General features: G+C 37.4%; 1 protein-coding gene across 5 annotated transcripts in view; it reads right to left on the bottom strand.

The window, feature by feature from the left end:
• msi1a (musashi RNA binding protein 1a) overlaps positions 1–15,356 on the bottom strand; it is a 53,426-nt gene extending 38,070 nt beyond the window's left edge. For 2 of the 5 annotated variants that reach the window (XM_079815895.1, XM_079815897.1), the window contains exons 1-5: positions 15,218–15,331; positions 14,630–14,670; positions 13,910–13,991; positions 13,725–13,809; positions 499–589 (exon numbers count right to left, since the gene is read on the bottom strand). In XM_079815895.1, coding sequence (XP_079672021.1) covers positions 499–589; positions 13,725–13,809; positions 13,910–13,991; positions 14,630–14,670; positions 15,218–15,282 — 364 coding nt within the window. In that variant the 5' untranslated portion in view covers positions 15,283–15,331. Of the gene's footprint in view, positions 1–498; positions 590–13,724; positions 13,810–13,909; positions 13,992–14,629; positions 14,671–15,217 lie in introns of all 5 variants that reach the window. The other 3 variants (XM_079815898.1, XM_079815899.1, XM_079815896.1) reach the window with 3 other exon arrangements.
• Between the last annotated feature and the right edge of the window lie 11,554 nt (positions 15,357–26,910).

Here is a 26,910-nt window from a genome sequence, read left to right as displayed (position 1 = left end):
GCCCATTATATTTCAGCATGCCAGATTACAATAGTACTAAACAACAAGATTGTAACATTTTTCTGAAGAAAACAAAATAACCATTTTTGGTTCCCCAAAGAGCCAGTCAACGGTTCTTAAAATAACTCTGAATCTGAAGAACCCGTTTCCACTATTAAGAATCTTCAGTGGAATGGAAAGTTCCGTGGATGGAACCATGAATGCCAATAAAGAACCTTTATTTTTAAGACTGTAGGGTTAGGGGTTTTTCAAAATGTGAACTAATGTAAATCCTATAGTTCTGTCTTTAAAAATCTCTGACCATACTGTTGTTCTAGCTATCAGAGCATTCTGCCTCCTTCAGACATGCTGTAAAACCCATGGATAACCAAAGCTTTACAGAATCCAAAATGAGGTCAGAAATGACACTGCTACACTTTTTGTTATCAGACAGAAAGAACAAACTGATAGAAACACAAGTGTGTGTGTGTGAGAGTTGATGAAGGCTACTCCTTTTACAGGTTACTGGAACAGATCTGTTTCCAAACAATCCTCTTTTCAGGCCTGAGGCCATGCAAAGCCTATCCCACCATCCAATCTCTGCTCGGAGCTGAGAGGGAGGAGATACGGAGAAAACAGATAGAGAGAGAGAGAGGCAGGAAGGGGGTGAGGGCAAATTAATCAGCACGAAACAGCAAAAACAAAAAAAAGTGAATGAAAACAACAAAAGAGAAGGAAGAAAGAGAGGGAGCAATTCAGCTAAAACAAAACCTGCTAGTGAAAAGCTCAGGGTGTGTGTTTGTGTCTGTGTGTGTGTGTGTGTGTGTGTGTGTGTGTGTGTGTGTGTGTGTGTGTGTGTGTGTGTGTGTGTGTGTGTGTGTGTGTGTGTGTGTGTGTGTGTGTGTGTGTGTGTGTGTGTGTGTGTGTGTGTGTGTGTGTGTGTCATGAAGCCCCCTCTGCTTTCATTAATTATAAGGACAAAGATGAACCCCAAACAGATGGGACGGAGAGAGGTCCACCCCCTCATGAGCACGCACGCACGCGCACACACACACACACACACACACACACACACACACACACAGCTCGCCTTTCACTCCACACAACCATCAACAAATCAAACCAAACTACGCAAGTATATTTCCTATTCATGCTTTTATCAGCTTCTACCTCATTTCACACACACACACACACACACACACACACACACACACACACACACACACACACACACACACACACACACACACACACACACACAAGAGCTCATATACACTCTTTACAGTTCCTTCATGTCAAACTAAGCATCACTATTACCACTCATATAGTTAGTGTTTGTATTGTTAGTGATTTGAACAAAGCTATAACAAGTACTAAACTTGTAAACTAGTATTTGTGCTACAGACATGAATGATTTCTCAAGGTGTGCTGTTACTTTGCTAAATCCCTTATTTGACTTGAAAAAATTCATAAGTACACTAAAATAAAATAAATACATAATGAGGGAAACTGTTAGAATTGTAATGTTACAAAGGTTCTATATAGAACCTTAAAGGAAAATAGAACCTTTTCGGGGTTCCTCCCCATGTGTTCATTTTATGAATTTAGTGTTAATTAATTTAGCCTTCAATCATTTTTAATTTTCATTAAATGTTATGAATTAAACGGCTTGTAAACATACTTTATCAGCAGGGGGGGAAATGAAATAACACATTAAGCATGAATGCAATCATTTAAGACATTAATGAACCCCAGATTTCCATATTGAACCACACAGAACTGTACCTTTTTTGCAAAGAGTGTATACCATAAAGGGTTGCTATATGTGAAATATAAAAATTATTATTAAATATTATATAAGAAGATGTCAGATGCAAAAACCTCTAAGTCCTTCTGATATTTTTTTTCTTTTAAATGAGCATTTTTATCAGGCTCCTATGTTTAAGTTCAGTAATTTGACTTAAATGGCAAAGAAACGGTTATTACTCAGTTATTGAAATGCCTTTTTTTCAAAAATATCACTGATAAGAGTAAAATTAAAAACGCACAGACAGACAGACAGACAGACAGACAGACAGACAGACAGACAGACAGACAGACAGACAGACAGACAGACAGACAGACAGACAGACAGACAGACAGACAGACAGATAGATAGATAGATAGATAGATAGATAGATAGATAGATAGATAGATAGATAGATAGATAGATAGATAGATAGATAGATAGATAGATAGATAGATAGATAGATAGATAGATAGATAGATAGATAGATAGATAGATAGATAGATAGATAGATAGATAGATAGATAGATAGAGACTAGATAGATAGATAGATAGATAGATAGATAGATAGATAGATAGATAGATAGATAGATAGATAGATAGATAGATAGATAGATAGATAGATAGATAGATAGATAGATAGATAGATAGATAGATAGATAGATAGATAGATAGATAGATAGATAGATAGATAGATAGATAGATAGATAGATAGATAGATAGATAGATATGGTATAGGCCAATATTTCTATATCAGTGCACCATTAATATAGAGACTGCATTAATATTAAAGGTGCTTGAATGTCTGCTAGTGGAGGAAGAACTGCTGTTGTATATGGGACTGGGCCATCAAGGTCACTTTGCATGAGTGAACAATGGCAAAGCAATTAGCTAACGATGCTCGTTAATGAGGCTCAACAACCCCACACCGTGACCAAGATGGAACAAAGGTGAGAGTGTGTGTGTGCTGACACAATGCAAAATCTCAGGAGAGGCTTTGGCTTCAGCCATGTAGCTACCTCGGAAATGCAATCCAGTTTGTTTCCCTCAATCCGATTAGTTGCTTTGCCGATCCATACTAATTACGGACAGGGAATTCTCTCTCTCTCTCTCCCTCTGTCCCACGGCCCGAACCTCCTCATGCCGTCAGCATTTGAGAGCTAATCTCCAGAATCTACCGCTAAACCGTCATACACACTCTTACACGTCAATGGCCCACTCAAGGACTCCAAAGGGAATCTCATGCAAATCATTTCAAGTGTCCTTGTACCAGTTCTGCGCAATACACAACACAGGAATGCCTCTGCTCTTGAAATCTGAACTTAAAAGTTTTTTAAAAAGCTGAAATTGGTTTAGATTTAAGGTGGTATTAAGGACAAACATTGCATGATAAGCACAGAGGTAAATACATAAACACATCAAGCCACAAGCTATAAAGAGACACATTTTTTTAACTCTGCCTTTGATTTTCAGCAATTGAGTCCAGAAGATTTGATCACTGTATTATCAATACAACTTGCAGTACATGGCTAAACAAGCATATCTGAGCTGAATGTGCAATAAAATTGCAAAAGCAATTTCAGGAATGAATGAACAGACAAATGTATTATGTGTTTATTGCAAAAAAAACCTGAATGTTTATTAAGCAGCATTTTAAACTCTTTCCCCGCCAGCGTTTTTTTGTTTGTTTGCCAGCCACCGCCAGCATTTTTGACCATTTTCACAAAACTTTCATGTGCCCCACAATATTTAGCTGAATGAATATCTGACCATACAATATACAGTATATGTATATAAAATAACAGACCCTCTGCTTTGAAAAATAATTTTTGATCAACATAACTTGAATAAGTTTCATAAAAAAAAGTGAAATTTTTCTTAAACACACCACCTTGTGTACCGGGAGCGCTATCTACTGAATGTGCACGTTCACTCGGCGCATCGCCAGTGAAAATCGATTGGGTGTGAACACTCAAGACGCACCGAAAAACGTCACGAAAAACGCTGGCGATAAGCGCGCACGATATTCGTCCCGGTGTGTACAGGCCTTTACGCAGTTTTGATTTATATGCTGTTGAATGTTCGATGATCGTGTTAGCTTACTTGTGCGTAAGCAATCTACTATCCGCTCTTCCTGGTTTATGCAGATCTTCTTTGCTTGTTTTTTGGATCTGGAGATGCTGTACTAGTTCAGAAGATGTGCAATACCGCCCCCTACCTTATAAAAGTGATTGCCCGGAAAACTTGTCAACGGCGGGGAAGCGTTGTGTCATAAACGACAGAAAATCACGTCAATGGTGGGAAAAGAGTTAGGACCAGATTTACTAAACAGAGCAAATTAGCACGAGAGCACAATCCCATAAAAGCGCAGATGGGAGTGGATAGTTCAGTGCGTGACACAGCCGTATCATTTCCATAATGACCAACACAATCTACCAAAAGCATCTCAAATTAGCGTCTGGTTTAAGACATGCTGTTTCTGGCCAGTAAATAGCCAAACACCAGTGAATTGACGAGCGCAAACCTTAGTAAATCACCTTGCGTGATTCATTTAAATACTTTCCTCCTAAAAATGTTGCATTTTGTAAGGAAACTCCCACAAATGCATATGCAATAAGGTCAGCAGCAAAAATAACACAGCCTTTTCAGCGCTAATGTTTCACTGAGTGTCTATAATAAATCCTGACAGTAGTTTTTTAATGCCAAAAGAGGGCTCTAAATCTGACCCTTAATCTATTTTGCCTGCACAAATAAGTTTAACTGAAGTTCTTGTTCAAATATTGAGCCAAACTAACCTCCTTTGACAAATGCAGATCAAGATTTGTCTTTCCATTTGCACTTGTTCAGGTTTGATATTTGCAGTTTGTCTATTTATCCAGCATTGATACAGTCTTGTTTACTTATTTAAAACAAATGGAAGAAAATTATATAACCGTCACGTTTGGTTTTGAGATCTGGTTGACGTTTATGTTTTCATGTTTTTTATTTTGTAATTTTGCCTCATTGCCCTTATGTGATCATGTCACGTGCTTCCCTAGATTCATGTGTCTCATTCTGATTGGTTCCCTTGACTATGTGTCATGTTTTCATTGGTTGGTCTTGTTGGTTCATTGTCTTGTCATGTGGTTGAGTTCTGGATGTTCATTGGTTGTCATAGTCATGTGTTTCCCATCAAATTGTGCAGACTGTTCGTTGAGAAAACAAAACAAAACAAAAACCAAAACAGCTGGAATCTTTTTACTAGGGCTGGTGAGCATCCAACTAACAACTAGGGCTAACAACTTCGGAGAAAAGTCGAAATGTGAGTTTTCTGATAAAAATTGCGATTGTGATTTAAAATGCTATTTTAACTCTTTCCTCGCCATTGTCGTAAATTTCCGTCATTTGTGAGAAAACGCTTCCGGCTTTCCATGTTTTCACTGTTATGCGGTGGGGGGCGCTACTACACATCATCGGAAAGAGTACAGAATCTCAAAACACAGGCGAAGAAGAAGCAGAAACAATGGGTATCATATGCATATGTAAAATAACACCATCACCAACATTAAACATCATATAAAACAAAACTTCCTAATGTTACTGAATGAAATGTCGACCCAGGACGAGCTATAGGACTATGAAGCTTTGGGGGTGTTGATGGACTCGATCGCCTCCATCTGTGTTTTGATCGTCGCTCTGAATCAGATCTGGATGTAGTCTTTGGCAAAAACTTGATTTTCTCAGTTTTTTGCTCAAAATTACCCTCATTCAAGTGTTTATATAAAAAAAAGAATGCATGAAGCTAGAAAAGGCCTGTTCTTTTTTTTCATAAATTGCATGTTCAGATATTCATACAACAAAATATTCTGGGGGCCAGTGTTAATTTCGTTGACAAATAATTTTCATCATAATTTTCGTCAACAAGCTTTTTTCACTGACGAAAACGAGACGATAACTAAATAAAAACTAGTGTTGGTTGACAAAAACTATGACAAAAACGTACTGTCATTTTCGTCAACAAATAAAAACGAGACGAAAATGTTAGGGAGGGGCGATTAGGAAAGAGATCCAGTCAGAACCGAACTGATGTCCTGTGTAACAGATGCGCACATTTGATTTAAGAGTGCTGATCTAACCGCTGTAAAACACAGCGCTGTTGCACGTTCTCCAGGCTCACGCATCCCCAATCCAGCGCTCCAGAGCGGCTCACAATCAATGAATAGCGCACATTTATGCCAGGCAATTGTTTATGAACTAATGCTGATGAATAATGACAATATTTACTTTACGATATTTATATAGTAATATGTTTTAGACGGTTATAACAATGCATATTTTATCTCCTGAACTTGAATGCGCTTCTGCAACTGCAATAGTATATAATAGGCGCAGACATTTCAAAATAAGAGTCAAAGTGTATTTCGAGCTTGTTTATAATTAAAAGTCATGCATTATATATTCGTTTTTGCTTACACAATAAACTGTATTTAATTTCATTCCCTTTTAATTTATAGTCAGGAGGAAAGACCAGTATTTGACACATATTCAATAAAGCATCAGAGTTATAATAGTTAAATAAAACCATTTAAAAAATCTTCATTACTTGAAATTTAATAAATGTTAATTGAAATTAAAAATAAATAAATAAACAAACTTATTTGAAGCTTTAGCTTAACCTGATATGGCCTACTAACTAAAACAGAAATACAAAGTTTTAAAAACTATATAGCTGTTTTTAAAAAAGTGAATTGAGCTCTGTTTCGTGTATTTTTAATGTCAAAAACAAAATGATGTCAAAATGCCAGGTCAAGTGACAGTGGGTTATGTAATGCTTAAATGCTTAATGTATTACAATTGAACTAAACTCATTAGATTTTAGGAGACATACCCCCAGTTTCACAGACAAGGCTTAAGCTAGTCCTAGACTAAAATGCATTTTTGAGTTGTGTTAACTGAAAGAAACTTGCACTGATGTATCTTAAAATATGTCAGTGCCATTGTTTTGTCTTAAGATAAACACCAGTAATGTTTTTTTTAGGGCACATTTATAAAAGTTACTTAAATGTACTAATTGAACTAATGCCTAATCCTAGTTTAGCCTAAGCCCTGTTTGTGAAACCGGGCCTAAATCTACTGTAGATTTAGTTGACTAAAACTAAAAACAATTCAGGTGACTAAAATATGACTAAAACTAAATGGCATTTTAGTCAAAAGACTATTACTAAAACTAAATCAAATTTTGCTGTCAAAATTAACACTGCTGGGGGCCATGAAATTTTAGTGAAAGTTTTTTTCTCTTTTAAACGAGAGTTAAAAAAAATCAAGATTTGTTGTTCTAATTTGTAGCGCTGCACAATTTGGTCAACATTTTGTGAGCACATATTAATAGGACTAAAAAATATAATATAAAATAATAATAATACAAATGTTGTCATTTTTATAAAAGGTGCATCCCAATTTGCATACTTATGTACTATTCTATGTAGTACAAATAGTGCAAGTAGAGTGTTCACACTGAAAAAATCCAAAAAGAAAATGTGTACTTTAAATACCGGATTGTCACCATCTGTATGTTGAGTTTAGTTTTCATGGACTTTTAGGCCCCGTCCACATGGAGACAAAATTTTGTGCCGTATCAGTGTTTCGTCCACAACTACGGGCACTGGGCATGCGCACATCAATACTGCGTCGTTTAATTACTGTATTGGCATTATTGTAAGGGTAGGTTTATGGTAGACATTAATAAAACACATCTGGTAAGTAGCACATTTATTTATTGTTATTTTATTGTGAGATTCTGCCTCACTTCCTACCATTGCTGTACCCCTTCTAGCCACAACTCCTCATCTCCGTTTTTTGTGTATTTCTGTGGCAGAATTAAAGATCGGATAGGGAAAGCTCTGGCTTCGTGTGGAAGGGGGCCTTAGTTTGCATTCGTCAGTCACCTGTGTCACCTGTTTCCTTTGTTGTAGTTTCCCGCCATTAATCTGTCATCATGGACACTCATTAATCATCACAGTTGTTTGTGTATTGTGTGCTACACGCCGTCTTGTTGCTGTTGCTATTCTTTGGATTCCCCGAGTCTACTTTGGTTTGCTTTATTTAATTAAAACAACTTGTATTCAATCTTCTTTGCCTTTCATCTTTATCCTCGGACTGACTATGTTACACGGATGATGCGCCAAATTAACCGGAAAAACTTAGTGTGGAATGTTGGACACTTCATGCACTCGACCGTCGCAGCTTTGATTACATAGCGTTTTGGCTATCAAGACAAAATATCCTTATTACATTCATACAGACAGTTGAGTACATATAGCATAAGTGTAGTGTGTCATTTAGAACACAGCTTAAAAGAACCTTAGCAAACCATGTAACAACACTTTGGCAATCATCAATAATACCCTAGCATCATGGAAGCAAATTTTGCACAGTCAAAAATCAATATTACACATTTCAAGACAATGTCCAATAGTTACGACCCTGAATTTTTTTTTATTTCTAAATATTTCTCTATGCACACAAACCTTGTTTTAAAACACACAAATCAGTTGTTGTCACTTAACTAACTGGCGAGAAATGCACATGTCTGTTTTAATTTAGCCTTATTTTTATGAGACTTGACCATCTGACCTCTCGTTTCCAGAACTCCGACACCCCTCTACCAACCTATCCTCTTTCGTTCTTTCTTCTGAGGGCCGATAGCATGAAAAAACACTCCCAGCATGGCACATTCTTTCTGTTTTCAACACGGACTCTCTGCGTCTCTCACAATATCTTCTTTTCATTGCCTCGCATTGACGGCAAAAGCGAGAAACAGGAAAATGGACGGAAAATGTTGAATAATAAGGGACAGCATGAAAACGCTTTACTGTTACATGCGAAACTTTACAGTTCTCTACACAAGCACCACATCAAATATCAAATTAAAAAAAAGCACATACTGCCATCTGTGTTACAGACTGTTCTTCAGCGGTTCCTCTGGAATCTCAAACACAGCTGAAAGTGGACGAGGAGCTGTTTTCACAATAGTCTTATCTATCAAAATTGCTTCCTGTTATTGTGGATCCCTCCCCACACAGCCTTTCAGACCCCACTGGAGTGACCTAATAACCCACAGCAAACCCCCACCAAAACATTACCACAACAGAGGCTCAAATACCACGCGAAAGGGTCATTCAGACCGTCGATACACAATTAACACACTGATTAGCCTTTGCATCACAGCACACAGAAATCATGCTAGGCTACCTGTAATGGAGAAGTACATCACATAACAGAATCACATTGTTTTTATTGGTACACTGCCGTTCAAAAGTTTGGGGTTGGTTTTAAATGTTTTTTTAGAAGACGTCTCTTATGCTCATCAGAAAGGCTGCATTTACTTGATCGAAAATACTTGAATACAGTAAAAGCATGTAAAATATTTGAAATAACTACTTTTTTACTTACTCTATTGTCACATGATCCTTCAGAAATCATTCTAATATGCTGGTTTGCCGCTCAAGAAACATTTATGATTATTATCAACAGTTCTTTTTTCAGGATTCTTTGATATAAAGTTCAATAGAAAAGCATTTACTTGGAATAGAAATCATTTGTAATGTTATAAATGTCTTTACTGTCACTTTTGATCAAATGAATGCATCTTTTTTTTAAATCTCACTGACCCCAAACTTCTGAACCGTAGTGTAAGTTTACATACAAATCTTAACATACAAACAACTGCTCAAATCGCAAAATAAATGATGTTATCATTAATGTCATACCACAAGAAAAATGTCTTCATAGAAATAAATGAGTTAGAAACTCTTTTGGATCACAACTTTTTTCTTGTTGTAAGTTCCATCAACTCCAATTTCCTGAAGGATAAGTCTTGGCCTACATTTTCTCCCACTGAATATTCTGTTCCACTTATCACTAAATCACATTCCAAACAGAAAATGGATTGTGAACGTCGCTTCATGTCCATGTTAAGTAGACACAAAGTATTATATTCTAGAACATAACTGCTCTCGAGCATTAAAAATAAAACAATGTCTATATTGATTTAAAGCAAAATATACCTCAGACTTCACAACATATATTTTCTCGATATGATGCAACTATGATGCCATCTATTTTTCAAAACAGAAAATAAAGTGTCGTTCCAAACCCGTAAGACTTTCGCCTCTGCCGCCTTTGGCTTTGGCTTGCTAAGTTGGGGACACTAAATATTCAACTATATTACTGATCAGCTCATTTCAATTATCATAATGTCATAATTAAGAGATAAAATGTTGAAAATAGGATTTTAAATGTCCTCATTATTAGATAAAATGTTGAAAATATGATTTTAAAATGTCCTCATTATTAGATAAAATATTGAAAATATGACTTTAAATGTCCTCATTATTAGATACAATGTTGAAAATATGATTTTAAAAGTCATAATAGTGAGATAAAAAGTTGAAAATACGACATGCAAAGTCATAATTGTAAGATAAAATGTTGAAAATATGATTTTAAAAGTCCTCATTATTAGATAAAAAGTAAAAAATATGAACAGTTGAAATTGTTGAGCTAAAAATTCAACATTTTGGATTTGACTTAAAAATATAAATTATGATTAAAAGTCCTAATTATGAGATAAAAAGCTGGAATTAGATTTTAAAAAGTCTAAATTATGACCAAAACACACACGAAGACATTTAAGAGATGAAACCATGCTTGTTTTTGTTTTTTTATATGCGCTTTTAATTTTGAAATCAGTTTTTACAACGGAAATTCATCAATCAAAAACTTACTTTAGCTTTTCATCTAAAACAAAATTAATTTCCTATTAACATTGTGAAGCTGCTTTGAAAGATCTGTGTTATGAAAAGCACTATAGAAACAAAGGTGACTTGACTTTTGTTTATCTTCAGAACACAAATGAAGATCTTTTTGATGAAATCTGAGAGATTACTGTCCCTCCATTGACAGCAACGCAACTACCACTTAGACGTTTCAAAAAGTTCGTAAATAGATCAAAACGAATCCATATGAATTGAGCGGTTTAGTCCAAATTTTCTGAAGAGCCACGATCGCTTTATATGAAGAACAGATTGAATTTAGGCTTCAAAAACATGTTCATTTGTGCTACGAAGATGAACAGAAGTCTTACGGGTGAGTAATTACTGACAGAATTTTCATTTTTGGGTGAACTATCTCTTTAAGTCCCAGATTTACTTCAAGCTAAATCAAAGAATGAGCTGGTGTGACGTCATTTTGAACAAAATGTGAACAAAAATCAGTTTGAAACATCTTGTCAAACCAAAGTTTCCGGAAAAGTTTGCTCTGGCTGGTAAACACCTTCAAACTACCATTAGTCTGTGGGGATTATGTAATAGAGGCTTCGCCTTCTTTGCCGTTGAAATCGGTTCGTTCGGTACAAACATGTGAGAGCTGCTTAATAGCAGACACTAAAGTTGTAATTCCAATTGAAAGTGACACTGACACTTCATGTTTAATACTGTAAAGCTACTTTGCTAAAGCAATCTATTGGATAAAGTGCTTTATAAATAAACATGACGTGATTTGACTGGTGCGCTGAATTGCAGAGCTCGCGCAAATATCCGCATCGCAACGATCGGATGCTTTTTTAACTGCTGTTTTCTCACCGCTGTCGTTTTAGTGGTGTTTATTTTGTTATTGAGAGGAACGAGCGCAGCACATATTAACACGTTCATTAAACGCCGGTATTTCTAACTCTACGCAAAGAACGAAAATAACTTCTTTGAGTATATCAGGGCCTTTATGCAGGGTCACAGTGGTTAATGAACGTGGTTAAGTGTGTGACACTCTCGGATATAACCAACAAAGTTGTTATGGTGATGATAGTCCCACATGGCGACCAAACCCAAGAGACTGAAGTGTTGCCAGGCTGAGTCTCTCTGCGCAGCGCAATGCTGTTTAAGTCGCCATTAATAGTTGTAAATACTCCTGCTGCAAATAATTGTCTAAACATGATTCGGCTAGCCTCGTTCTTTAATGTGAAAGGACTAGGAACAGGCCACAACACAGCCCACATTTTACAACAAACAAATACAGCCCCATTTACACACGCACCTTGCAAAGAGGCAATGCCATCTCTGTAGTAAAGCTCTGGCCGGTTTTGTCTGTGCTGACACACCCACAGTTCTGACAAAGGACCATCAATGACATCCCAGGACTCGCATATTCAAACACGACATGGGAGCTTATTCAAATACAGCTACTAGCTAGCACGATACTCTGTGCAATGTGGTCAAAAGTGGACCAAAAGTTATGGAGCTAATTCAAAATGTATTAGGTTTCATATATTACAGACCACTTTCATGTCATTTAAAACCACCACGGTTCTGTAATAATATCATATAAAAATAAAGGTTCTTTACTGGCATTGATGGTTCCATAAAGAACCTTTAACATGCATTCAAAAGGGTCTTTATACTGGAAAAAGGTTATTAAAATAAATAAAAAATGGCTCTTTGAGGAACTAAAAATAGTTCTTCCATGGCATCACTGCGAAACTATAGAATCTTTATTTTCAAGAGTGTGTAGTATTTTGATAAATATATTATGACAATTGTAAAGGCCTTCAGATAATATCATGCCTTTACCATAGTAGTCATGGATTTCAACTGATGTGTTGCATCCCAAAAATGAGGTAAACATCTGTTCTGATCGGGTCCCAGACATCAGGGATGAAACAATACATCAATATAACAAAAATGCAAACATGCATAGTTGTCATAATAGCAAAGTGTACAAGCTAAACTACTCTACATTTGATGTCAAAGGCTGTTCGACCAATCAAACTTTACAGTACCTGTCACTTATAATATGGCTAATACTAATATTTAACTTTAGGCAATGTGTTTGGCTGCATGGTAAATCCCCTCTCATGTTGTTTATGCATTTGCAAAGATTCAGCCCATTTCATGTTAAGCATTTTTGCATAATGTTCAACCGATCCAGTTCATTTAATATATTTAAACACTGTAAAAAATAAAAAAAAGTCCACCTATTTCAACTTAAAAGCTCCAGTTCAGTTGCTGCCTTAAATTTGTAAGTATAATCAAATTGGATGTACATTTCAAATGTATATTAAACTGACTGACGATCACGTAACTTATACAGCATTTTAAACTGCTTAAAGTTAATGCAAAACAGTACAAATATAAGTTGTCATGATATTATTATTTTTTTACTGTGAATGGTTGATTTTAATAATATTTTCTTAATGTCTGATGTAAAATCTGGCCCCTGAAGCAAAACCAGTTGAGTAACACTGATGCAAAATAACTTTCTAGATTGTGGCTAGTACCGTCTTAGTGTATAATAATAATAATAAAAAATACACTTCACAAATCACAAGTGCTAACGGACAAAAAAGATTCTGATTCCGTGGCAGTGTCATGGTTTAGTGATGGCAATACTGTGTTATTTTGAATTCTACTTCAAATAATACCATATATATTACCATAGGCATGGCATAGTTTTAGTAATAATAAAACGAAATTCTTGACTGTCTACAGTGTTTTTTTAAAGTGCATGCGACTTCACGACACTTTTGTAATGTTGATCGAATCCTAGAAGATTTTGAAAAGTTTGATTCTGCCCCGTTTCGCTCCCCTGGTTGCCATGACGATGAAAAGCGAGAAAGAACGCTTTCATGTGGCGCGCTCTGCGCCAGACAGACCTGCTGGAACGGAGCTCGCGCCTCGTGCATGTGGAGTTAAAACGATCTTAGGAAACGAAAACCACCGCGAAAGCATTCATCCCATTGAGGTGCTTAAGTCTTGCAAGGGAATGAACTAAAGAATACGAGGTGCAGGTGGGATGGAACACTGACAGTGCGTGGAACCACAGGTCACACTGCTGGATTATTATTTTAGGGGGGAAAGCAGGCAATGTGTGCGCATTTATATGAAATAAACAACTGCTGTACCGCATAATAAGAATGATAGAAACTCACTGTTTTTGAATCCAACTCGTGTCTGTTTTGGGCCAAAACTTTATCCACACCGGTCTGGTCTACATAGGTGACAAATCCAAACCCCCTGCGCAAAAGCAGTGCATGCACACACATTACGCATAAGAATTAAGTTACAAACACACACAAACAAGTCAGCAGTGGATGTGCGCGCGCCTCCCCCTCACCTCGACCGCTTCGTAACCGGATCCCGCATCACCATACACTCCTTCACCTCGCCGAATTTACAAAAGTATTCCTTCAGTCCCTCTGGAGAAAGAAAAACACAATGCGTTTATGTCATAACACCAGTTCAGCGGCACAAATGGTGTTTGGTGTACTTTAAGCAAAAAGCTCGCTGCTATACTAGCATCGAGACTGCTCATCTGTGACCGCTTTGCATCTCAATAATAGTGCTCGTTATAAAGCTCTGGTAAGCATTCTTATTATAATGTTCCGAGTTAAGCTGGGCATTTGAATAACAACAACGCACGCATACATAGTGCGCTTGCACTCGAGAGAGATTTTCCACTCTGCGTGTTGCATTTATTCAACCACATCAGTGCTCCCTCGCTAGCGCCCTTGCTTTCACCTCAAATCACCACGAGCTCATTTCTACAGATCGGCTGTAGCTGTCGAGGAAGTGAGTTTTAGGACAAAACATGTCAAGTGGGCATCTGTGAATCTCCCTCTAGGCTATGTAAAGGATATCTAACGCTTTAGGCTCGTGCGTTGAATGCATGCTTTGATTTCACGGCGCGTGAACTATTTGCTTTCTGTTACTAGCCAAACAAGCCCATAGAAAGAAAACATGTTCGTATATGCTCATAGGAGCTCACAGCAACCCATGCATGAGACTTTTTGTGTGTGGAAGTAGCACGCAGGACAGAGGATCACGCGTGTCTCACCTTGTGTCGTCTGCCAGCTCAGCCCGCCGATGAACATTTTGCTGAAAGGTGAAAAAGAGAGCCAGATCAGACATCTGAAAGTCTTCTGAAACGCGACTGATTACTGATGCATGTGTAAATACAGTAATCAACCCGCCGAAATAACAATGAATCAAGTGGAAAAGTGAAATTCGGCCATGATGGATGGATGGGTGCCGTTATTTCCAATGTAAACGCAGAATTAAAGATTTCCTCTCCTCTAAAAAGTAACAAGTTCGATCGTCCCCTTTTGAAAATGCGAAATGGAATGTAAAAAATACAACATGCTGGAAACAATGTAACAGTTCCAAATGTAACAGATGGAAACAATGTAACAGCGCGCGTCCTGGAAAGAGGGAACATGGAAACAATGTAACGCTGAAGCTCCTGGCTGTTACATTGTTTCCATTTTCGCTCTTTCGTAAAGGGACCCGCGCTTCTGTCTTTTGTCTCCGGTGGTCTCTTCCCTCCTGGTCCCAAAACTCTCAGGTTTATATAGGCTATGTGTGTATATAGATCCCCCGTTCGCAAGGAAAAGTCAAACGGAGCGCGCAGAGAGGAGGCTTTTACCAGGGGTCGTGCGGGGAGTCCTGCGTGGAGGACGACAGGCTGCTCTGACTCCCTTCTGTGTCCATTCCTGTGTCCCTCTGTTGCCCGGACTGTGAGCCGAACGGGAGCCAGGAGTCTCCAACTCAAGAGCGGGTGGCCCGAGGGGGTGGGGGAGGGAGGGGCCCGTCTGGAGGAGGACGGCCCAAGCGTGGTTTGCGCAGGCACGGAGGCACCGCCTCCCGTTTGACTTTTCCCGGACTGTCGTGTTCGGCTCCGCCCTCTCTTTCTCCCTGGCCCCGCCCTCGCCTGCTTTCATGTGCTGTTGTACAGTAGCAGAGTCGAAACGTGGTCAGTCTGAAGAAAGAGACAGACAAACATACGATAGATAGATAGATAGATAGATAGATAGATAGATAGATAGATAGATAGATAGATAGATAGATAGATAGATAGATAGATAGATAGATAGATAGATAGATAGACAGACAGACAGACAGACAGACAGACAGACAGACAGACAGACAGACAGACAGACAGACAGAGACAGACAGACAGACAGACAGACAGACAGACAGATAGATAGATAGATAGATAGATAGATAGATAGATAGATAGATAGATAGATAGATAGACAGACACAGACAGACAGACAGACAGACAGACAGACAGACAGACAGACAGACAGACAGACAGACAGACAGACAGACAGACAGACAGATAGATAGATAGATAGATAGATAGAGACACAGACAGACAGATAGATAGATAGATAGATAGATAGATAGATAGATAGATAGATAGATAGATAGATAGATAGATAGATAGATAGATAGATAGATAGATAGATAGATAGATAGATAGATAGATAGATAGATAGATAGATAGATAGATAGATAGATAGATAGATAGAGACACAGACAGATAGACAGACAGACAGACAGACAGACAGACAGATAGATAGATAGATAGATAGATAGATAGATAGATAGATAGATAGATAGATAGATAGATAGATAGATAGATAGATAGATAGATAGATAGATAGATAGATAGATAGATAGATAGATAGATAGATAGATAGATAGATAGAGACACAGACAGATAGACAGACAGACAGACAGACAGACAGACAGACAGACAGACAGACAGACAGACAGACAGATAGATAGATAGATAGATAGATAGATAGATAGATAGATAGATAGATAGATAGATAGATAGATAGATAGATAGATAGATAGATAGAGACACAGACAGATAGACAGACAGACAGACAGACAGACAGACAGACAGACAGACAGACAGACAGACAGACAGACAGACAGATAGATAGATAGATAGATAGATAGATAGATAGATAGATAGATAGATAGATAGATAGATAGATAGATAGATAGATAGATAGATAGATAGATAGAGACAGACAGACAGACAGACAGACAGACAGACAGACAGACAGACAGACAGACAGACAGACAGACAGATAGATAGATAGATAGATAGATAGATAGATAGATAGATAGATAGATAGATAGATAGATAGATAGATAGATAGATAGATAGATAGATAGACAGGGGCAGACAGACAGACAGACAGACAGACAGACAGACAGACAGACAGACAGACAGACAGACAGACAGACAGACAGATAGATAGATAGATAGATAGATAGATAGATAGATAGATAGATAGATAGATAGATAGATAGATAGATAGATAGATAGATAGATAGATAGATAGATAGATAGATAGATAGATAGATAGATAGATAGATAGATAAGTGACTGGATAGCACCTGATCTATTGTGTGTACCATCAACCAAACTAAGCCTGCGCTGTCTATAGCAAACAGCAGCCAGTATCATTCAGCATCAGGGTGAGTTTGGTGATTGGTAGTCTGGATTCCAGCCGGCCTGAATTGGCACTAAGTCAAGACCAGGTGATTGGTGGTTCGCAAATGTGGGTGGGACTGACTGACCACAACCATTCGTATTCCTCAGAGAGGTGTGCATTGTTCCTCGTAAACAACAGCATCTCACGTGGTATTGTTGTCATTTTTATGTTTTGTTGTTTATTGATTTGTTGAAAAGATTTATGAATGAGTAAATACAGACATTCAGAGGCTCGGGGCTTGACAAGTAGTCTAATATTTGGGGAGATTAAAGCCAGTTTCAAAAGATGAGCATATTCTTCTGGCCTTGAAATAGAATTTAAAAGACGATCCCATAAACAACTATTTGTTTTACAAAGCATCTAAAATGTTGAAAATAAAATGTTGATTTTAGGTTTCCCAATTTGTTTACTTGAGTAATGCATAAGACAAATGTATGCAAAAAACATGCATTTGTACTAGATATATTCAACCTAAACACATTTATCCAAAGAAACTTGGGGGAAAGAAGCCATTTTTCATACAGAAGCCAACATTAGCAGTTCTTTTAAGAAAATAAAAAAGAGCAGAAGTGCACCTGCTAAAGGAAACTACAACGAAGATATACGAAGAGAGAATTATCAGATCCAAAATAAAACTTCTTCATCAAAAGTTGAGAGCAGTTCATGGGCCGTTCATGCCACAATTTGTAAAACATTTGCGTGCTTATGTATCACGGCTCAAGGGCTTGTAAACGCGGTTGCACTGGGTGCGCGTGTGTATTTGATTGTGGTCTCAGGATGAGTGTGTGTGGAGAAGCAGTATGTAGGACAGCGCCCCAGCGCTCCCGACTGGAGCTATGGGCGTGCTAAATTTCTGCATGCATGATCAATGGCTTTGAATAAAGAGAAAGAGAGAGAGGGGGAGGGGAAGGAATTAGTTTGAAAAGGGGGTTTGAGAAGAGGTTGAAAACAAAATGGGAGAAAAGATGAGACAAGATGCATTAATGACGAATCTGGGCTAGGTAGCCTCGTGCACAGGCCTCATTATGAGAAGTGTGCAGTTGAAGTACCTCAATGGCGGAACAGCGGGAGAGAAATTGTTTTTATATGCAACTTTTGTTCTTTTGCACTTGCCTGCCGTCTCAAACACTGAAGTTGGTTCTTGAAGCAGGCACTGGAACCGTACAAAAGAGATGAAAGCCAGTTATACCAGAAGTCATACCACAGAAAAGATAAACAGGGCCATTTTTAATAGGGGAACGGGGCAAGTTGTCACAGGGATGGTCACTATAAGATTCTGAGTCAGACGTTTAATTACACAAATTCTTGTTTTCTCTAGTGCTACTTTTGTATGTTGGTTTCAACATCTACACTGAAAAATTCAAATTGCTAACTTAAAACGAGCTAAAGCAACTCAATTGCTATACATTTTGTCCTAACTTCATTTGATTGTGTTCAATCCACTAAAATATAAGTCAAAGTGAAGTTTACTTAATCCGTTTGTGTTGAGATTACATGAATGATTTGTGTTGCATTAACTGAAACTGGGCGGGGCTTGTTAGTTCCCAGCATGCTTTGCATATGGCTAAATCAAGAGAGAGTGAATGTTGTTATTTGATATGTAATTTTATGTATACTTGAGCAAGATGAGAAAGGGGGATCCTTGATTGTGTTTAATAGTCAATTATGTTGGAATTATTAGAACCATTTAAATTACCATTGTGGAGAAGAGTGGAGCATTTGCTTAGGTTGTGGACTAATACAACTAATGTCATAACGGCTTTGCTGAAGGTGCTTATAATGCTTAGCATTTAAGATGCTAATATGTGCTATTGTTAGTAAAAAGTTTGTCAATTAGCCAGTGTGGTATTATAACTCAGTTGTGTAACATTAAAATATATGAAATTGAAGTGGATGAATGAATATATGAGATTGAATGCCTGAATCATGTCAGGGAGCCATATAAAATTCACTTTGAGACCACCTAATTGGGTCACTTAAAATGTATTCATTCCATGATGTTGAAGTTACATGAACAAATTATGTTTGTTTAACTTAATTGATTCATGTGGGACCGATGTATACAATCAAATCATGTAAATCCAACACACTTTTTTGTTGTTGTTGAGTGTATTTCAAAACTCTCAGAAGCACAGGATTGTTTTTTGCTGTAGATTTTACTAGATTATAAAGCCACACACACGCTCCGATCCAGGGCCGTGCACAGGGGGGTGGCCCGGTGGCTAGAGCCCCTCATCAGCTGAGGTGCCCCTCTCGCAGTCTATAGTCGCTACCCATCCCCGCTAAAAGTGTTCTGTTTTCCGCTAAAGATCCACCGATTCCGCGAATCCGCTCCCGTGTTTTCCCGCTCGTTCCCCAGCGTCACTCAGAGTCTGTGCGCGGAAATCTGGAAAGCGGAGACGACAGTTCCAGAATGTCGTCGCATTAACAGTATGCGTTACAATCCGCCGAATTAGTAATTTGGTAGTTTGTTTTTGTTTTTATGTCAGTATATTAAATAATAGCCCCATTAAGTATTACATTTAAAAACAATAACACCAGTAACAACATGCCACTTGGGGCCTTCTGTGCCAAATATGGCTGGGTCATCTTACCCCAAGAGTCTAATTTTATCTTTTTACTTCAAAATAAAAGCTATAACATGTACTCCACAAAGCCAAAAACATTGTGTCCACAAATCCCTCATTAACAAATGACACAAAAACTTTTATATTCAACATAATACAATGTCATATATCACTATTTTCGATAGTCACAAAATTAGATCAAAACTGTTTTGACTGACTAGTAAGAGTAAGATAGATCATTTGTACCCAATCCTCGCCCCCAATGCCACCCTACCCCATTGCCCGTTTTTTTTGGTTTGGGCCACTGCCCCTCAAAATGTCTGTGCACGGCCCTGCTCCGATCTTCAACCAGATGGAACTGGACAACTATTCTGAATGTTCCGATCTAATCAGACTTCGGACCTGTAATGTTTGCCAGAATCATAATCATACACAGTTTGTTTGTTGCCCAGAGGAGAACTGGCACCCCTTGACTGAGTCTGGTTTCTCCCAAGGTTTTTTTCTCCATTCTGTCACCTGATGGAGTTTTGGTTCCTTGCCACCGTCGCCTCTTTTGCCTTTGGCTTGCTTAGTTGGGGACAATAAATATTAAACTATATTACTGATCTGCCCGCATTGACACTATATGATAATTGAACTGAGCTGAATGACATTGCTGTTTTCTCCATGAGCGGCTGTACAGCCCAAAGAAATTCTGTTGCATTAAATAAAGGTGACTTGACTTGACTAACACATTCAGACCAGAGTAAACTATATAATGAAGGCTGAAAGGTGTTTCATAAATGTCGGATTGGGGCAAGTTGCTGTCATTTTACATAATTTATTGATTACAATTGCTGTTGGCTAAAACACCATTTTACCTTTTTATATTATATATAACATTACATTTGCCAACCCAATGTGACAACTTTCCCCATATAGTGTGACAGCATGCATTAACATTAAACGAAACTGACTTTCAGAAATAAACTAACCCTGAGAAATATTTATTGGAGTGCCCTATGCTTTTTTCCCCCACAATAATGTTGATTGATTTAGCTTTGCATTATAAAAGTTTACTATATCATAAAACAGACCCATGAAACATGATGACGAAATGTTTTGCTCTGTTTCTACCCACCTTTTCTTTCCCTCCACTTGAAGAGACACAAATCTAGTGTGATTTTCTTGGTCATTCATCACTCCTGTGGCTCTTTTGACTGAGGGTCTTTCGTGCTATTGTTGCTTAACCTCGGTCAACCCTGAGATCTGCTCCCTCATTCTGCTAAGTAGGAAAGGAGGCCTAACTTCTGGCCTCTTTGTCTTTTCCTCCCTTGTCTACTTTGACAAACTGCAAAAAAATGAAAGAGCGAGAAGTCACTATTATGGCTATAGATGTATATGCTCCTGTTCAAAAGTTTGCAATCCTTTTTTTTCCACTGTTTTTTAAAAGAAGTCTCTTAAATAAAAAAATACAATGAAAAACAGTAAAATTGTGAAATATTATTACAATGTAGCAGAGCTGTTTTCTATTTGGCATCATTACTCAAGTCTTCAGTGTCACATGGTTCTTTAGAAATCATTCTAATATGATGATTTGCTTATCAAAAGTTTGATATCGGAGGCGTTTCCTTCGAGGAGGCAAGGGAGGCAGTGCCTCCTCAAAAAAAATCGGATGGAGAAAATAATCCAAATTACAAAAATAAAACAACACAAATATGAAACATTTTGCATTAAAAAGTGTAGAAATCACTTGTTTTTATAAAGTAACAGTGTCCAATAGCGACACCTGCAGGTGAAGTTACAGCGGGAGTCCGTCTCTCTTGCCTCCCACGAGCCAATGACTTTTAACAGACCACATAAAGTCACATGACAGGAGGCAAGATTGTATGTGATTGGTGATGAGTGGCTATGATTGGTTCTTGCGATAAATCCCGCCTCTTGTTTTCATGCATGTTCCTCGTTCGCAAAACTTAACGAAATGATGCTGTTAATTGGAATACAAATAAAAAAATTAAAAAGGAAGTTAACAGCTCACCGACTTAGAATATATATATATATATATATATATATATATATATATATATATATATATATATATATATATATATATATATATAACGGCTGTCACCGTTAATGCGTTAACGCATGCAATTAATTTAGGCCCGGTTTCACAGACAGGGCTTAGATTAAGCCAGGATTAGGCCTTAGTTGAATTAGGACATTTAAGTAACTTTTATAAACATGCCCAAGAAAAAAACATTACTGGTGTGCATCTTGAGACAAAACAATGCCACTGACATATTTTAAGAATTGTCAGTGCAAGATTCTTTCAGTTAAAACAGCTCAAACATGCATTTTAGTCTAGGACTAGCTTAAGCATTGTCTGTGAAACCGGGGGTTAAAGTCCTTAACGCGTTAAAATTATTTAACGCAAATACATTACAGAAGTTCGTGAAGCTGTGTCATTAACGTCATTTTCATCACGCAGTTAGATCGAGTCGGCAGTTTATCACAACCACACTGAGCATCTACAGCACCCGTAACTCTGGTACGAGGACATTTCCATTCTAACTCTTTAACCTGATTCTGCTTCTGTTTGTGATCAGGACATTTTAAGCGGAAGTGTTCAGTGATCCAGTAATCGAAATCATTCAAACAGTCCAAAACCAGTCCAGTGCTAATATAAAGAAGGCCAGGCTGATCAAATCAGATATATCAGCGATAATAGAGACTCACATTGCGTTTTAACTGAATTATTCATTCGAGTGTGTGCTTTGCTTTCAAACATGAGCTCTATTGTATACAGGAGTCGAACAGTAAGTGCGTGAGAGTCTTGTATGTTGATGCACAAAGAACAAACCGTGTGTGTGCGCTCTCTTGATCACTGATCGCACGCTGCATTCATGTACAGACACAGTACATTTGCGTCGTTTCCAGACACACTCGGGAAGGATAATGTTTGATTTGTCATGTGTACGTTGTTTGATTAGTAATCGTAGGCTTATGCAGTCAAGACAAAGCGAATGATTTAGGAGTTATTTTGTTGTCTCCATGTGGTCCTGTTCGGTATCGCAGCTTGACTCATCAAAAAAGAAAAAAATCTCTACACATGCTTTACTCTTCTGTACACATAATATACCCAGTGAATTCTGTAAAAAAAAAATTTTTTAGGTGTGTATACATTTATTATATAATAGAATTATATGGACTCCTTATATTTGGCTATTTGGTGTCCTTTTGGAGTCTCCAAGGATCTTTGAAGCTTGCAGAAAATACAGTTTTGTGAGAATCATCCTTCAATCTGATTGTTTACTTTGCTGAATGTAGCAAAAGATGACAAAATTAATATTGAATGAGATAAATGGCATATGCTTAATTTCGTGATAAGTGTGTGATTAATCGACAACAAAAGTGTGATTAATCATGATTAAAAAAAATATCGATTGACAGCCCTAATGTATATATTAATATATAAAATATTGTAAATGTTGAGTCATACCAGTAAACCTTATAGCTGATTCAGACAGTTGAACATGTATCTGTAGAGATATTACAATAGTGAGTTACACAGCTCAAAAGGTTCAATTTCCAAAAACATCTAGGCTACCTGTAAATGTTATGTCAAAATAAATAATGTTGCCAAGGAGTGAACTTAAAAAAATTCTGATTGGACAAGAGCATCGAATGAGCCAATCAGGAAGCAATGCAACTTTCAATCAGGACCAGTGTTGCCAGACGTACGATAATTAGCGTATTTGTACGATAATTTTGACCTACGATGTACGATCAATAATCCCGTAACGATAATTTCAGAATTTTGTGACACTTCAAATGATGGTCATTGTAATCATAGGGCTTCTATACTCATTGATCAAGCTGTGGATCCTACGTCTACCAGTACCGTCATGATGGTATTACGCATGTCTTCCATCTCATCTCATGTTTGTCTTCTCGGCCTATCATCGTGGTGAATGACTCTGCGCTTAGGTCAGTTGTTTCCAAGCCGAAGACGATAGTTTAGCAATGAAATATAGAAAATGAGTGCTTAAAAGGAAGGTGAAGACAGAGGATAGGCGAAGAGGAAGGCAGAATAAGAAAAAAGTTGTTGGTCTAGATAAATAGCTGTATTCTGTTCGTTTTTCCAAATACGATAATTTTGAGCTTCTGGTACGATACTACATTTCCAATCTGGCAACACTGATCAGGACATGAAGCACCTGAACACGATGCACAGTCTCTCCTGTGTCATCACACCTTTACTTCCTTAGTGAAAACACTTCCCATCCTCAGGGGAAGGCGCAGCACCAGAGTCAAAAGGAAGAGAGATAAACAGAAGCGACAACGAGCACATCAACGCCCATTTCACTGTCATCGAGACTGCACGAAACTCCCATGTGACATCTCTCCTATCCGGATTACCTGAGTCAGAGATCCGCGGCCTGCAAGAACAGCCCGACCACCAGCCGAATATCTCTCTTAATCCTTTTTCCATACCCCCCTCCTTCCTTCAACATATCACCACCATTCCTCTCCTCTATTTATAGGTCATAGCGTTCCCTCTCTCTCTGGGATGAAGGGGGGTTTCACCCTGCCTGGTTAGTGAATGGGTTACTAGTGAAAGGGGTCAAGACGGAGGACATGGGAACCCCCTACTGACCAGGGCACATTTATTTTTACTTTTTTATTTGTTTAACATCCGTCCGATCAGGTGGATCAGTTTGGTGAGCTCTTAAAGGGATAGTTCACCCAGAAACTGGCATTACTTCCTGACTTGTTGCAAACCCATTTCATCTGTGGAACATAAAAACAGATGTTAGGCAGAATCTACAAGCAGCTCTTTTCCATATAATGAAAGCTTAAGTGCTGTCAAATTACAAAAAGATTGAAAAAGCACCATACAAATTATACTTGTGTGATATTTAGGTCATTATTCACTGAAAGTCGTGCTATAATTATAATAATTCTATAAATGTATGCTATATATAATCATGCCATGAATTTAATGCTGAATAACAAATTTATTTCAGATTGTGCCTTACATAATATAATCAACCAACAAATGGCTATAGCTATATACTGCAGATATTTGTAAAACGATATCTTCCAGAATTTGAAGAAATGATTGACACATATTTAGTACAATAAAAACAGATTTTCTGTTTCAGCCCTTTTCAGCTAACGTTACAAAACAACTATTGCTCATTCCAAGGCCCAGAATGTATCTATGCAAGTATGTGAACACAAATGTTTCTCGATACACAAAAAAAATCCTATAGACTTACTGTGAAGGAGTCATAGACCAAAATAACATATATCATATGAAAAAAATCAGACTTCTTTTGAAGAAAAGCCAGAAAGCAACCACCTAAAACATGCGTCCAACCGCAAAATAATGCCATTTACCCTATTGTGGCAGTGAGTTTTGCATTGGGACGCACCATTAATCCATCCATATCCTCCAGAAGATGCAAAAACTTGATGAGTATTTGAATCTGAATATGCATTCTTCCCCAGCTTTTTTCAAGTTGTTCTAAACCTGCAAAAGCATTTATACAGTTTATGCCCTTCATCTAGAAAGCCAAGACTTATTCAGCCAAAACTAAACTTTTTATTTTTGTAAAAGACACCACTTCAATTGCAATATTTCAATAATAGTACACAGCCACTCAATACATGTTTACATCAACCACAACTCAAACTTGAAATAGATTGTTTAGTTAATAAAAAAAAATTCTCTCCTCACTCACCTTCATGTTCTTTCTTCCATAGAACAAAACGACACGGGCAGAATGTCCGAGCTGTTTTTTTCTTTCTTTCTCCAGTGAAGTGTGAGGGGCCGTTGGGCTGCAAAAAAACACTTTAAAAGCACTAAAGAAACATAAAAAAAGATCAATGTACACTACTGTTCAAAAGATTGGGGGTTTTGAAAGAAATCTTCTGTTCACAAGCAGGGCCGGCCCATGGCATAGGCGGAATAGGCAAATGCTAGGGGCGCCACTCATCCAAAGGGGCGCCGAAATGTATTACTGATACTGTTTTATTAATATTCATTTGAAATATTACCAAATAAGTCCCCCACATCTTCCCGGTCCACCTCATCAATCTCCCCCGCCAAGCTACTTGAAGTGCCTCAGAAATAATGCGCGATCAGTTTAACTTATGGAATTTGTTGTGTTGCGTCGCCTCTCGCCGCATCTAACGTAGACAGGATTGCTTTCATTTTTTAGGGTGCTTGGCCGCTCGCTCCAGGTGTAGACACAGTGAAAGTTGCCTGATAATTTATGATGGATGGCCGAATTGTAGTGCCAAAAAAGACAGAAGCCCTCTGATGCAGGGAAGATAACGGATACACTGCAAAAATGCTCTTCTTACTTGATATTTTTGTCTTGTTTCTAGTCTAAATATCAACAATTCTTGAATCAAGATGCATTTACTAGATAAGTAAAATGACATAAGATATATTTAGTTTTCTTGAAAATTACAAATTTATTGTCAAATGTAATTTATTCCTGTGATCAAAGCTGAATTTTCAGCATTACTCCAGTCTTCAGTGTCACATGATCCTTCAGAAATCATCAATCAATCATTATAATCAATGTTGAAATAGGTTGTGTTGCTGCATATTTTTGTTGAAACTGTGATACATTTTTTCCAGGATTCTTTGAAAACATTTATTTGAACAATAAATGTATAAAAAATTATATTTTGCCACTTCATCTTGTTTAAAGGACGTTTAAAAACACTAAAATACTGTTTTACAGTAAAAAATATTTAAACATCCTTTAAGCAACATAAAATATGATACAAATAGGAATAAATGCTGTGTTGCCAGTACACACATTGTCCAAGTCTTAACCCTATGGTTAGTTCGATGTCTTTTAGTTTGATAATATTATATTTTTATAAAAAAATATATATATATTTTTAGGGGATTTTATGGAACTAAATTATATGTTTGAAGTAGTTATAATCCATTTATTCATGGACCTGAAAATAAAATGTCCAACTTAAACGGTCATAAATATTGAATGCTTTGGAGCAAAGACAAAGTTTGTTCGTTTTTTAAAGAAGACACTTGGCAGATTATTGCTGAAGGGAAAAAAGTTGTAAAAGTTGACATTTATTGCTGTGAAAAATGCACAAAAAATAAAATGTTCTATTTTTATGTGAAATATATATTTTCCAAAACAAGTTTTACTCTAAAAAAACTGTGAGGAAAAATCTAAGTTTGAGGTTGATATCACAAAAAATGAGCTTTCAGTAAGATTTTG

Source organism: Gobio gobio (genome assembly GCF_949357685.1).
Source record: "Gobio gobio genome assembly, chromosome: 4".
Taxonomy (NCBI): domain Eukaryota; kingdom Metazoa; phylum Chordata; class Actinopteri; order Cypriniformes; family Gobionidae; genus Gobio; species Gobio gobio.
The sequence above is the reverse complement of the archived record's forward strand: the minus strand, read 5'-3'. Positions and strand labels throughout refer to the sequence as shown.